Source organism: Elephas maximus, chromosome 5 (assembly GCF_024166365.1).
Source record: "Elephas maximus indicus isolate mEleMax1 chromosome 5, mEleMax1 primary haplotype, whole genome shotgun sequence".
NCBI classification, from domain to species: Eukaryota; Metazoa; Chordata; class Mammalia; order Proboscidea; family Elephantidae; genus Elephas; species Elephas maximus.
The window spans coordinates 59,001,479-59,016,902 of NC_064823.1; the positions used below are offsets into that span (position 1 = coordinate 59,001,479).

General features: G+C 36.7%; 1 protein-coding gene across 2 annotated transcripts in view; it reads left to right on the top strand.

Annotated features, from left to right (window-relative positions):
- Positions 1–15,424, top strand: part of UNC5C (unc-5 netrin receptor C) — a 454,535-nt gene that overhangs the window by 281,264 nt on the left and 157,847 nt on the right. For both annotated transcript variants that reach the window (XM_049885676.1, XM_049885675.1), the window contains one exon: positions 12,730–12,873. In XM_049885676.1, coding sequence (XP_049741633.1) covers positions 12,730–12,873 — 144 coding nt within the window. The remainder of the gene's footprint in view (positions 1–12,729; positions 12,874–15,424) is intronic.

Sequence of the window (15,424 nt, forward strand, 5' to 3'; positions counted from 1 at the left end):
ATATAGTAGTGTTCTACCTAAAGCCTTATGTTTACCAAAAACTAAATATATGTAACTTAAAATCAGCAGAAGAGCTAAGAGACATTTTCCTTATATACTTTTAAAAGATAAATTAAAAAAAAAATGTGTCATGCTTGGCTTATACATCATTTCTATTAAACCATCTTCCTTTCCCTCTGGAATGATAAAAGAATAATTTGAGGCAAAGATCTCTGAATATAGAGAAATATTTTTGAAATATCACAACACATTGTTAATTTCAATTCATATATAAAGTTGAAATTGAAAATTGGTATGTCAGCAAGAGTATAAAATACATACTCCTGGCTTGAAATATATGAAATGCTAACATTTTTCATCTCTACTTGGAATTTCACAAGTTGAATTCCTCCCTCTTACTGTAAATTAGTGAGTAATCCTTGCATATTGTAGCTCTTAATTAAAAAAAAAAAGATAAAAAGAATGTTTTCATTGGTTACTTGATCTGTGTTTACTCAGCTATTTTAGACAACTTTAAAGAGTTTCAAAACACGATAATCCCACTTTTTTTTCTTTCCATTGTTGGTAGGAATACCAAGCATATTCAAAGTTTAAATCAAAGTTGTGCTTGATAATGTCTTTCTGGGTACAGTGAAATGTACAACTGTTATCATGACTGACAGTTCCTTTCCTCTAAGATATAATTATAGATAATCACATAGCTTTTAAATAAGTATGTATTAGTATGCTGGGGAAATATTCTTTCATTACCTGTAAATCAACAAATATTTATTGTATGCCTACAATATATGCCAGGTGTTATTCTAGGCCACAAAGACAACATGTAAGAAAACAAATATCTTCACTCTCATGGAGTTGGTATTCCAGTTGGAAAGTGAAGGGAAGACATGACTATAGTCATTGATTTTAGATCTACAATAAATTATGGAAGCGTGATTATTGTGCACAGAAATGCTCAGAATGAGCCCATCTAGTACTTTTCATTCAGTTGCTTAATGTCCCTGCCTCACTTGTGCCATAAAGCAGAGATACAAGGAATTCTTAGTAGATAAGCTGTGTATGCATTTGATTGCTAAAATAAGTAGGACTTACATATCTCCACTTACATGTCAGGGCAGCACCACTATTTCTGTATCTCAATATGGTGGGGCTCTGGGCGATTTAGTGAAATCCCAGGAGACATTGCTGAATGACAGGTAGCGTAAAGGCAAACTCCTAGAACTTGTTTCTACTGAATTAAGCTCTTTTCAAAATATTGTAGCCTCATCCGTATTGCCCTGAAGAATTGACTTCCTGACTCAAACCTTTCTCTCCAACTCTTCCTGAAATTTCTAAAACCAGCTGTGTCTTTCTCATTTGGGCATGTTCCTCATACAATTTCTAATCGGTGATGCTCCTTTCCCCTCCTAGCCTATTTTAGTATCTCAAATGGCAATTTCTAAGTAAAAGATAAATTTACTCTCAAAATAATTATTTATGAAATTATGGTGCTTTTGTTAGTTGCTATTGAGTCAGCCGCTGACTCATGGCATCTCCATGTGTTACAGAGTAGAACTGCTCCATAGAGTTTTCTTGGCTGTAATCTTTTTTTTTTTTTTTTAATTGTGGTTTAGGTGAAAGTTTACAGGTCAAGTTAATTTCTCATTAAAAATTTATATACATTTTGTTTTGACCAATTGATTGCAATCTCCACAATGTGACAGCATGCTCCTCCTTTCCTCCCTGTGTTCCCTGTGTCCATTTGTCCAGTTTCTGTCCCTTCCTGCCTTCTCATCCTCCTTTTGGACAGGAGTTGCCCATTTAGTTTTGTATATTTCATTGAACTAAGAAGCACATTCCTTGTGTGTTATTTTTTGTTTTATAGTCCTGTCTAATCTTTGTCTGAAAAGTGGGCTTCTGGAATAGTTTCAGCTATGGGTTGACAGAGCCTCCAGTACCCATAGTTTTGGAAATTCCTCTAGTCTCTGTCAGAGCAGTAAGTCTGGTCTTTTTATGTGAATTTTAATTCTGTTCTACATTTTTCTCCTACTCTGTCCAGGACTCTTTGTTGTGATTCCTGTCAGGGAGGTCATTGGTAGTAGCCAGGCACCATCTAGTTCTTCTGGTCTCAGGCTGGTAGAGTCTCTGGTTCATGTGATTCTTCAGTCCTTTGGGCTAGTATTTGTGTCTTTGGTTTTCTTCATTTTCCTTTGCTCCAAATGGGATGGGACCAATAGTTGTATCTTAGATGGTCACTCTCAGGCTTTTAAAACCCCATACGCTACTCACCAAAGTGGAATATAGAATATTTTCTTTATAAATTTTGTTATGCCCACTGACCTAGAAGTCCCCTGAGACTATGGTCTCCAGGCCTCAGCCCCAGCTACTCAGTCCCTCAAAGTGTTTGGATGTGTCTGGGAAACTTCTGTGCTTTTGCTTTAGTCCAGTTGAGCTGACTTCCCCTGTATTGTGTGTTGTCCCTCCCTTCACCGAAGTTGACACTTATCCCTAGTTAGTGATTTTCTGTTCTTTCCCTACCCTGGTAACTATCAAAGAATGCATTTTTCTGTGTGTAAACTTTTTCTTGGGTTCTTATAATGATGGTCTCATATAATGTTTGTCCTTTTGTGACTGACTTATTTCACTCAGCTTAATGCCCTCCAGATTCATCCATGTTGTGAGATGTTTTGCAAATTCATCATTGTTTTTTATTATTGCATAATATTCCATTGTTTGTATGTACCACAACTTGGTAATCCATTCATCTGTTGATGGGCCTTTAGGTTGTTCCCATTTCTTTGCTATTGTGAGTAGTGCTGCAATGAACATGGGTGTACATACGTCTATTTGTGCGACAGCTCTTATTTCTCTAGGGTGTATTCCTAGAAGTGGGATTGCTGGATTGTATAGTATTTCTAGTTCTAGTTTTGCTTTACAGAAGCAATTTGCCAGGCCTTTTCTTCTGTGGAGACACTGGGTGGGCAACCACCAAGCTTTGGGTTAGCAAACCACTTGTGCCATCCAGGTGTCTTCATAAATATTATACGGTACAGTTAAAAAGTGTTTTACAGATTTCAAGTATCTTTTACCCCATTATTCCATTTCTTTTCTCATAACAGATTCTTAGCTCTGTATTACAACTTGGGAAACAAAAGCTTGGTAAATTTAAGACTTGCCAAAATTCAGATCATAAATTCAGAACAGGATTTTTTTTTCTAATCTAAATAAATTACTATTGAAATGAATATTTGTCCAGTCTCCCAGTTGTAATAATAACTTCCTCAAGTAAGTTGAACTAAAAAATTAAAAAAAAAAAAAAAACTTTTATAGCTTTGTTAAAAAGTTTTCTCAAGAATATAGAAGTATTACTTCTAGGATAAACAAATAGCTGTCCCCAATAGAAGATACTGTGTATTAACTGTTGTCAGTGGCCGTCACTCCAGAGGTGACTGCTCTTAATGCTTGTTTTCAAAACATTTGGAGGAAATACAAAATGAAAGCCAGCTCAACAGTATAAGCAGTTGTTATTCTGTATACATGTCCCTGCTTCCATTGTCAGACACTGTTTTCAGAGGGTCACCAAGAATATTGCTCTTAATGTTCATGATTAATGACTTGGTATAATTTTTTTATAACCTCATAGATCTCAAAACAAATTTAGTAATAATTAAAATCAAAATATTAAAATTCCATTTAAAGTGAGTCATATTAGCCTTTTTTACTAAGAAGAGACAAATTAGTCTTCCTAAAGCAAGCATATGTTATTAAAGACAAAAATGTGATTTCACTGACTTACGATTTTCACAAGCTCCCTACTCCAAAGAACAAACTTCTCTATCTGCTATTTAAGGCTCCACATAAATGTCTCTTCTGTTTAGTTCGTTGTCCATATTTCTCTACTCAGTCCATGCGAACTTCTCTCCCTTATACTGCTGCATACTTTTTTGTCTCTGTTCTTTGGATTTGTGCTATTCTTTCATCGTGAGATGCCTTTGATTCCTCTCCAAATATTTAAACCCAAACTATGCTCCAATGTCAATCTCAAATATTCCACTTCACCATGCCTCCCCTGATCCTTCAGTCCGTAGCTATCTCACTATAGCTTCTTCTGGGGGTTGTCAGAGTTTTCCAAGCTGTGGACTACTTTTGTTCAAGAGATAACATACAGAGAATGCTAAATGAAAATGCATTTAAAGCCATGGTGAAAGGGAGTTCTGTGTCTATGTTGGTTGTAGGATTCTCTGGTCTAATAAATGTGGAAAAATTAGTGTTAATCCAAATTGAACAGACTTCTTTATAGGAAAAGGAGCACTGGTGGTGCAACGGTTAAGCACTTAGCTGCTAATGGAAAGGTTGGCAGTTCAAACTCCCCTAGCGGCTCCACGGGAGAAAAGACCTGACCATCTGCTCCTGTAAGGATTACAGCCTAGCAAACTCTATGGGGCAGTTCTATTCTGTCACCCTATGGGTGGCTATGAGTAGGAAATTGACTCAACAGTATATAGCAATGACCACTACAACTTTACAGGAGAACCTGTGACCAAAGCCTTCAATATATTGATGAGCAATCTGAGTTTCTGAGAGGAGGGTGTATCAAACAGATATTCTCAAGCTTCTTTGATATTAGCTTTTTTTTTTTTTTGGAGGTACACTTATTAGCACCTCACTGGACACAGTTTGGGGAGTATTAGTTTGGTGAAAAGCACAAGAACTTTGAATTCAGACAAATGTTAGTATAAATCCTGATTTCAATACTTATTGGCTGTGTGAACAATCATTTGAATTCTGAGCTTCTGTTTCTTACCTATATTATAACAACACTAATCTCCAAGATTATTATACGGATTAACTGAGACACATGATCAAAACCAAAAAACTAAACCCATTGCTGTTGAGTTGTTTCCAACTCATAGCAACCTTATAGAACAGAGTAGAACTGCCCCACAGGGTTTCCATGGAGCGGCTGACCCTTTGGCTAGCATCCAAGCTCTGCTCAATAAATATTAATTACTTTTACTCTATAGAATCACAATGAAAATTTTTAGGTCAATATTTAACATTTTTACATTGTTTTATGGCTATACAGGTAGTCCTCATCTTAGGACGAGGTTCTGTTCCAATAACTCCATTGTAAATCATTCTGGTGTAAGTAATATACTTTTTTTTTTTTTTACTCTTCATTATTATTGCTTTTTATTATCAGTATTTTTATAAATCCAGTCTTTATTTTTCTTTGGGGATTGGGAACATTACATATAAACAGCTGCATATAAACATCTAAGAATGATAGTAAATTATGTGCTGCAACATTACTAATGATAAGATGTACAAGAAATTAAAAAAACAGATGGTTATTAAGTAAGGTTCATCATAACTCAAATACATCAAAAGTCAGGGACTACCCGTATATGTGCCCATACCCATAGTTGCCGTAGAGTTAATTCTGACTCATAATGACCCTACAGGACAGACTAGAACTGCCCATAGGGTTTCCAAGGAGTGGCTGGTGGATTTGAACCTCCGACCTTTTGGTTAGCAGCCAAGCTTTTAACCACTGTGCCACCAGAGCTCCAACTCATAAATTTATTTAATATGCATTAGTTGGACAAATATTTTGTGCCAGATCCTTTACTGAAGAACACAGAATGCATATGACAGAGTCCCTATACTCATAGAACTCTTATTTTTATCTTAGTATTTGAAGAAAACTTAGGAAATAAGTGAGTCATCTTTATGCCTACCTAGTTTTTTTTTTTTTTTTTTTAGGGAACTAACCTTCGAGTTAATTCACACTCATTCTGACTCCAAGTGTGTCAGAGTAGAACATGCTCCATGGAGTTTTCAATGGCTGGTTTTCAGAAATAGAACACCCAGTCTTTCTTCTGAATTAGGAAACTATCACACAGTAAATAAGTGCTGAACAACTATGTTCACCAAAGAAGGCAGCCCATAGGAGGACAGGGACTTTATCTGCCTTCCTTACCATTGTATCCCCAGCATATAGAAGAGGGCTTAGCGCACAGCAGAGTCTCCATAAATAACTATTGAATGAATGACTGGGCAAAACTAATAGTAAGGCCTACAATTTATAATTACTCAGTTGACTAGATCTCCAAGAACACATTGTTATCCCCATACTTATTCTCAGTAATATTTTTTTTATTTTGTTAAAATTATTAAGGAAATCCATGGAATAAGGAAACAAAGGAACACATGTGTTAGGTGTAGATAATTATTGAGAATTATACTTTCTAAGAAAAGGATGAAAATATATATTCAAACACATATAATTGCTTTAGTGTTTTATGGAAATACTTAGAGAGTTAATACATTTGTTAACTCAGTGGAATGTGCTTTGTACACTTCCAAATTAAACACATTGCTATCATGTTTTCATGTGTTTACAAAGTTGCTTCTTTATATTCTAAAGAACATTGAAACCTGAAAGTCAGAGGTTAATTATAGGAAGCATTTCAGTTCACATTTTGGGCTCAGAAAGGCATCTTGGCACAGAGATTCAACAGGTTTTCATCGCCAAAGTTAAGAATAGAAATTAAGTGATGAGCCAAAGCTGGTAAGACTGATTTCTGTCAGCTCATTACAATTCTAAATGAAAGAGAGAGAGATTTTTCATACCACCACCCCAAGTATCCTTCAGACTTACAGCTTTCAGTGTGATGGTGGTTGGAAAGTCAAATAAAAAATAGGACAACTTATTCTCCTGGGAGATCCGAGAAAGGAGAGGAGAAAACAGTGTCCGGATTGGCAGAGCAGGTATGCATCACTCTATTTTAATACTGTCTTAGAATTAAAATGTCAAGTCTGTAGGGGAAAGCTATGCATTCATCGATGCTTGTCATGTAGCTTTCTAGGAGCATTAGAAGTCACTCCACCCCAGATACACAGTACAATGAGTATTTTCTCCTCAGGTCTAGACAAAGCAAAAACATAAACAAAAATAAAACAAAACACACTTCCTCATTTGGCACAGACTGTCAAACAGAGCCAAGTGACTAGAAGTTACCACATAAAAAGGAATCACGTCAATGACCGAGATATGAAATGCTTCTGTATAAATCCCTTGAGCCATTTAGACCCAGCCATATTATTCTTTAACCTTTGGATAAATACATCCCAAAGGGAAAAAGTAGCTTTAACAAAAGTATACTCATAATAAAACCAATATATCAGTAACTTGCAATTCCCAACTACACAAAAAATAATCTTAGTTACATTAGATAGCCTGTTTATGTATTAAATGTTATATTAAAAAATCATGGACATTTGAGAGAACAGTTGGTAAATTATGTTTATGGTGTCTTCCTACTGCAGTTTGAAGGAGGTTGTCAAATTACTTCATTTAAGCTAACACAGTATCTTTATTATGAAGTCAAGTTATCATATTTTGATTTATTTAGGTGAGGGTTATAACTTGCTAAAATAATTATCAGTTTTTAATGGTATGACATCCTTTTAAATAATGATGGTATTATTTAAGTGATTTAATTTACGTTAAGATGTCTATGACTGATATGTTTCATATTTTAGATCATATTAGTGAAAACTAATAGGATTCAGCTCTGGAAGAAAGCATAAAAAAGAGACCACACTAATTCAATAAAATGTTGTAATATATTCCAGAACATCCCTACCTGCTGCTTTGTACATTTCCCACCAACCCATGTCAGAACTATGAGCGTGCTCTAATGAGATTTTGTAGAGTGACCTCTGCAGCTCTTTACCCGATAGGGAGAGTGCAAGAGGACGTGGACTTGCCAGGCCTGCTCAACATGATGCCTCAAAACTTCCCTTTGCCATCTGAAGATAAAGTAATAGTGAGGAATGAGAAATACGACTCAAGCCTACGTAACACCTAAATTGAATGTTGGCTTAGTATGTTTTTGGTGAAACATAGAGGAGTTATCAGAACGTGCCAATTGATGACTGTATTTTTAATAGTGTTTTAAGTTGATACATGATTTGTGAGTATGACCTGATGAACAAGATGCTTTTATACAATAAATGAACAGCTTAAGGCTACGAGTGATACTGGATCTATCTTTACATTTCTAGAAAAAAACATACCATCTGACGTTAGGGGACTTTGAATAAGTATTTGTTCAACGAACAGGGCTCTATGGATTAAATTTCTCAGGGATTATCAGTATTGCTCATGGGTCACCATAGAATCGGAATCAATTCATTGGCAACTAACAACAACATCAATATTGTTTTAAATAATTGTAGGATTCATCATATATCTGTGATCACTTTATAATAATCTAGAAAAACACTATTTGTAGTGCCTGGCTTCTATTATGAAATTACAATTATACTAAAGATAAGGAATAAAAGTCCATTTACCAGGCTTTATTGCCATATTCATGTATGACTTCACAATGAGCCAACTGGAGGATCTCACTTGCACTTGGATTTCTCAGATAATTTGAAACTCCCTGTTACAAGTGTACGCTTATACTCATTCTGAGACTTCTTGATAATTACCTTCCTGCACCCTGACTCCCAAAGCACAGTGAATCCCATCGTAAAAGCAAATTACTGCAAACTTCAAACAGCATGCATCCTTGAGGTGCCACTATTAAAGGATGCACAGCAATGGGAAATCTTTGATGTTATCAGACATGATGGAAAATACACACTTGTATTTGAGTTAAGTCCTGTAGAACTAAGCATTGCCTCCCTTACATAATCTGAAACCAATTTCCAGTTCCCAAATGTCCTTCAAAGCAGGCCGCCTTGGAAGTAATGCTGATGGCACTTCAAATTTCAAGGCAGCTCTCTTTGCCATCTTGAGACTTCAAGCAGATTTGAAATTTTACTTTCAAAGAGAGAAGATTTTACCTAAACCACTAGGCTCCGGTTTGATGAGCAAAATGTCATAGGTAATGAACTTACCTCTGGTAATATAATGAAAGATGGTATGTAACCAAGTAGGTCAGAGTCTAAATAATGCAGCTGATGCTAGGGAATTCTGGTTAAATATTTAATGTTTCAGTTCTTCCTGGTGCTTATGTTGTTGACCAGAAGTTGGAATGTAAACTTTGGGCCATAGGACAGGACAACTGTCCACAACTGTAATTAATCCTCCTTCTCCTGAATGGAGCGTCTGTGAAGCTGAATACAAAATTGGTGTGTGCTCCACGCCAGCACCCACAGGGAGCCCTGAGCCACACAATTCAGAACATTCATCCCATGAATAATCCCTGGAGCAGGAGGGTAGGTCTGTGGCTTCTTAAAAGGCTTCAGATTTGTGGTCAGTAGAAACATCCATAAGCCTATTTGGGCTCAAGAATATAATATATCTAGTGAAGTTTCTCCCAGCATTTAATTAGGTTTCCTGTAATTGCTTTAAATAAAAAAAATGGGGGTGGGGAGAATGGAGAATGAAACTTTAGGTTATCATCTTGGGACACAAAATATTTGTATGTGGTTTTAATATCCTGAGCCCATTTGTTGCTGCTCTGCATTTTAGAAAGAGCCATTATGGTCCTAAGGAAATATACTGCAGGTTTATCAGCCCTTTGGTGACTGTAAATTTACTACAACAACCTTAAAGGAAGAATTTCGTTTCCAGTAACTGAATTTCTGCATGAAGGAGGAGGAAGGTATAAACAAGTAAAACAGGGAGGGAGATGGAGCAGAGAGAAGTGAATAGGGAGGAGGGAAAAGGAAGGAAAGAGCAGAGAGAGAGAAGAGGCTGTGCTCCATATTGCCACAGATTTCTAGATATCAAAACAATGAGAAGCATTACAGTAAGATAGGAAGATGGAAGGCCTGCGCTGGGAGCAGTTAAGAGCAAGGAAAGTAGTGCTATTTGTTAATAGATTAGTATTGTTGCCTTGGAGATTGCTGTATTCATTGGGCATTGGCTAAAATAATATACTAATCACCTTTTCATAGAGCAATGAGAAATTGGGGTATGTTAATTCTTTTTAAAATGGCTACTGTATCAAAATAAAAGGATTAATAATTTTCAGAAATGTAAAACAATTTTAAATACACTTAACGGTATAACTAGGAGTTCCTGGGTGGCGCAAACAGTTAAGCACTCAGCTGCTAACCAAGAGGTTGGTGATTCAAACCCACCCAGAGGCACCTCAGAAGAAAGGCCTGGTGATCTTTATCCAAGAGTTCACAGCCTTCAAAACTCTATGAAGTACAGTTGTACTCTGCAATACATGGCATCACCATGCGTCAAAATCAACACAATGGCAATTGGTTTAACAGTGTAACTATAATGAATAAACTTTTGAGGATAAGAGTTATCCCTTCAGGGTCTTGCCCTGCCTTTAAATTACAAAACCCACTTTGCTGGGCTTTGTTCAAGTTTAGGCATTCTTTAATCGACCTAACTAAGGCCCTAGTAGCTCCTATGACTCAAGCTCCATTAACTCGTAATAGGAAATATTGTTTACTCCCTCAGTAGGATAGGTTGTACATCTAATGGGAGGCTGATCATTTCCCTGAGTGCCCTTTCCAATTTGAACATTTCCTAGGTCTTAGGTTGAGTTCTCAAATACTCTTCATTAGAGCCTCCAGAAACCACAACCTCTCATGTCACCTAGGATAAAATATTTTAAGACATCGTAACCTTTAGGAACTTGTTAAACCTTAAAGCATGATCTAGGAAATAAACGCACCCATATTCACTCACTTACATATTTCCTTGTCCCATTTATGTTGCATGTATATTTTCATTATCATCTGATCATGCCATCTACTTGCTTAAAACATTTTAATGACTTTCCACAACTCTCAGAATTAAGTGCAGAATCTGAAACATAGTGTACAGGAGTGGTTCTCAGACTTCAGCATACACCATAATACTGTGAAATGCTTGTTAACACAGACCGCTGTGCCCCATCCCTAAAGTTTTGTATTAAGTGAGTCTGGCTATGAAGTCCAAGAATTTGTATTTTCTATAGATTCTCAGTTGATATTGATGAAACTGTTCTGGGGGCTATGCCTGGATAACTGGTATACGAGACTGTATATCATCTGGACCCTTGGCGTGTCCTACTTTATCCCATGCCACTGTTCTCTGTATCTAGTGCTCAGCTTCTTCCCTTGGCTTCTCAGTCTCCTAATTATCTTTGCTGCTTGTTCCTGTATGCGCTATCCCTCTCCTCCATGTGAAATATGAAAATAAAATTCCAAACTAACTCATACTGGAGCTTTCATACTAAATTGGGTTCCCTGTTACTCTCATTGTTCCTATGCTTCTTTTTCATAGAATTTAACACAATAAATAATAAAGTGTATAACCAGCTGTAAATAAACATTCTCCTCACAATAGTATAAGTGTATTAAGAGCAAGATCCATAACTGTTACTCATCAGAGTCTCATGAGTGCCAAGTACATTAATTTTCTTTCTTTAATTGCAATAATACATATGTAACAAAAAGACTGCCATTTTAACCATTTGTAAGTGTAAAATGACTGACGTGTTTCATTCACCATGTTGTTCTACCATAATACAGTATATTCTGTATAATAAGTGCTTAGTATTTGTTGAAAGAATGAATGAACGAATAAACAAATAGTACAGAGCCATAACTTTAATCATTTTTACTATGCCCATAGACTTATACTTGACCCACAGCAAATTCTCCTACTCCCTTAAGAGACCTCTACTCATAGTTCTCAAAATGGAGACTATATTCTAGAAGTTTCTGTACTCATTCTCCAGAAAAACTGAAAGTTGACCACAATAGTTAGGTAATTCCTTTTGCTCAGGGTAAAGAGACCTATTGTAGAGAGACTCTCTAAAACAAGCTTTGGAACCTCTAGGTACAGACCTCCAGGATGATGATTCCAGATTCTTCATTCAATTTTTATTATTTGGGATTACATAATTCTGTGAAATAAATTCCGATTACTTGCATATTCTATCTGGAAGTCACTTTACCTTTGACATGATTTTGGTTACATTACAATTACAGAGAAATATTTAGGTTTTCAAAATATTACTCATGAAAAACCTTAGTCATATATTCTTTGGATAGGCTAACAGAGGTTTGTTAACTAGGCCTAATATTCCTTCCAAGAAAAGCAAATTGTCTTAAAAATCAAAACAATCATTAAAGTAAATTAAAAAAAAAAGTTAAATAATCACCACATACTTATAAAGTGCTAGATAATATACTAATGAAATCTAATATTTATATGTACATATGTAATTACATATGTAGATATATAAAGTTATGATTTATATACTTATTTTTGGTGTATAAAATAAGTATGTGTGTGTGTATATATATATATATATATCTTTCTCAATTCATGTCAGATTTAGGGAGATTTAGGTTTTATAAAGCTGTGTACCTACAGTGGGTATCTTACCCACAACCTATATGATTGAGGTAGAATCCTTAGAAGATGTGAAATTTACGTTCCTGTTTGAATGAATACACAGCAGGAGATAACTTGGTGAAAGGTGAATATTAGTTAAGCAAAGGGGAAAGGTGTAATTTTGTGCAACAGAAAATCCACTCCACTGTCATCTTCGAATGACTCCAGAAGATTTGAAAAAAGCAAATAAGAGGATGAAAGAGTTGTGAGTAAAATAAGTGGAGCCAGAGGAAAATCAGAGGAGATAAGAGACAATATCTGGGATGTTGATATATGACTTCCAGAAGAATCATGGAGGACAAAAAAGATGCCCTAGATGTTTTATATTTCTTTAGTGTATGTCTTCTCCTGAATTAAAATTTCCTGTGTCTTGTTAGGTCTTATTGTCCGGGAAGTGAGCATTGAGATTTCGCGCCAGCAAGTGGAGGAACTCTTTGGGCCCGAAGATTACTGGTGCCAGTGTGTGGCCTGGAGCTCAGCGGGCACCACCAAGAGCCGGAAGGCCTACGTACGCATTGCCTGTGAGTCCTTGCATACTGACATCGTAGCTTTCAGAAGCTGATGGAAAGCCAAGGATAAAATGGGAAAATTTAGACTCTGGCTGTTCTAGCATCAAAGAACCCTGGTCTAACATCCTATTCAAAAACTGCTCCCAGATTTCTGCATTTGAGCCACACTTGCTTCTTAAGCCACCGAAATGTCATTTTCTTTTCTGTTTCAAGGCACTATTTAGTTTTTCTTTAGGGATGTGAAAGAATTAGTGCTACCTTCAAAAAAAACAGGTTATGGGAAAACCAAATGTATTTCCTCAATGAGTCTGTTCTGCCAATTTGTTAAGACACTGTTAGCTAGTTTTGCTATTTGAAATAGCGATTACTCAGATAAAGCTTCTCTATTTAGTTTTAGAATTGTTCTAGTGCATTGGCATCCACTATTTCACTATCTTCCAGGCTGTTGGTTTTTAGAATAATCATGTTCAGGGAGAGGTTAAAATGTGACTCACAACATAGGGTTCCATAATCAAATAAATGAGTAAATATGGAAAACACTCGTCTTGACAAATTAAAGAGATATGTTCATTGTGAAACTTCTCAGATACTTTAATACCCCGATGTGTATATTATCCCCAAGAGGGAGATGTAGCCCTCAGCTCTCCCTACAGAACTCTTTTCTCAATAAATACTATCCCTGTCTTCAGTAGCATGAATGTAAATAACCTGTCTTAAGGTTACATATTGAGAAATGTTCTCATGTATGAGATCACTGCAATCCAAGATATGTTTTATTATCTGAGCCCCCTTGCATCTGCATTTTACTAAATTCCATTTTGTGATGGATATCACCATCACTTACATCTAATCTGTCACTCTGTCCTGTCAATCCTGGCTCTGATGCTTCTCCCAATTCTCTACTCACCTCTTCCTTCTTATCTCCTTAATCTTAGATCAAAACCATTGCAGATACTTCTGACTTCGTCTCCATGGCTCAAGTCTTTTCCCTTTTCCAAGGCTCCCACCTTATTATCACAAGTGAAATCTTCCTAAAACTCAGGTTTCATCTCACCTCTCCCACACTTAAAATTGTAAAGTGGTCTGTGAGACAAAGTGAAAATTCCTTAAGATGTCACATATAATATGTTATGACTTACGTATCCAATGTATGTTTTCAGCTCCAACCTCTAAGGATTTCTACACTCTAGTCACACTAAATTAGAAATACTTTGATTTCCATGCCTCCCAGCTATTGTTCAAACTAAAGGATTTCCCCCTTCTCTTGCTGTGCATCATTTTTTAAAAATTCATTTATTCAATCAATATTTAGAAGCATTTTCTCTGTTCTAGGGGCTTTGGAGGTATCAGGGATGGTACCAGTAACAAAACATATATGATCCTTGCCCTCCTGGAGCTTATGGTCTGGTGAGGAAAGGCATACTCTAAATAAAAGAAATAATAATCAGGTATAGAGAAGATGGTAAGTGCTATGAAGAGAAATAAGGCAGGGAAGCTGGGTATATAATGCTGGGGGAGGGTGGTCAGGGAAGGTCTCTGGAAGAAGTTGGCAGTTAAGTAAACTGGAAGAAGGGAAGGAAGGGAATCAGGCAAGGGAACAGTACGTGCCACAAGTTCAAATGGCCTAAGGCTGGAGCATGCTGGTAGGTTGCAGGAAGTTCAAGGGCCGGAGATGGCTGGAACAGACTAAGTGAGAGGCAATTCCTAAATGAGATGAGAGAGATAAACCTGGAGATGAGGGTGAGGGCAGTTGAAATGAGTAGGACCTTGTAGGCATTGTGGCATCTTTGGTTTTTAATATGAGATGGAGACACTTAGGAATGTTTTCAGCAGAGGAATTCATGATCTGACTTCCATTTAACAGACCCACTCCTGGCAGCTGTGTGAGAATAGGTCACGTGAGGCAAGGGTAGAGGCAAGACAACAGTTGAAGGGCTACCTATGAGGTGTTGGGCTGTCGCACAGTGCAAGCAGTGGAGGTAGTGAGAATCCAAAGATTTCTCAGGCAAGTTTATTGAAATGTTCCACATCAGTCTCTCCTCTCTCAGCATATGTAAAGGAAATGGATTCTCCATGAAAGACTCTGAAATGGAGACCTGCATACAGAAAATGTATTGAAGAGTGCTTTTAGGAACAAGTGAAGGAGTAGAGGAGTGAAGGCAGCAGGATTGGGCAGAGGGGAAAAAATGAGCTGCAGTGCAAGTAAAACAAAGGCTGATCTATAGAGGGCACAGGGCTCAGATGGCCCTTCTGAGTTGCCCGGCCTTGAGGCAAAAGCCATGGGCATGCCTTTATTCCCTCACCCCACATAGACTGGTCAACAAGTATTCTATTTTCATTGACTTTTTTTTTTTTTAATAATATTTTATTGTATTTTTGATTGAGGTTTACATAGTAGTTTAGGTTCCCATTCAACAATTTCTACACAAGTTGTTCAGTGATGTTGGTTACATTCTTTACAATGAATGAATGTTCTCATTATTGCCATTCTGGTGGTTCTGTTTCCATTAATCTAGTTTCCCTGCCCTTTACATTCTCATCCTTGTTTTTTGAAGTAATTGTT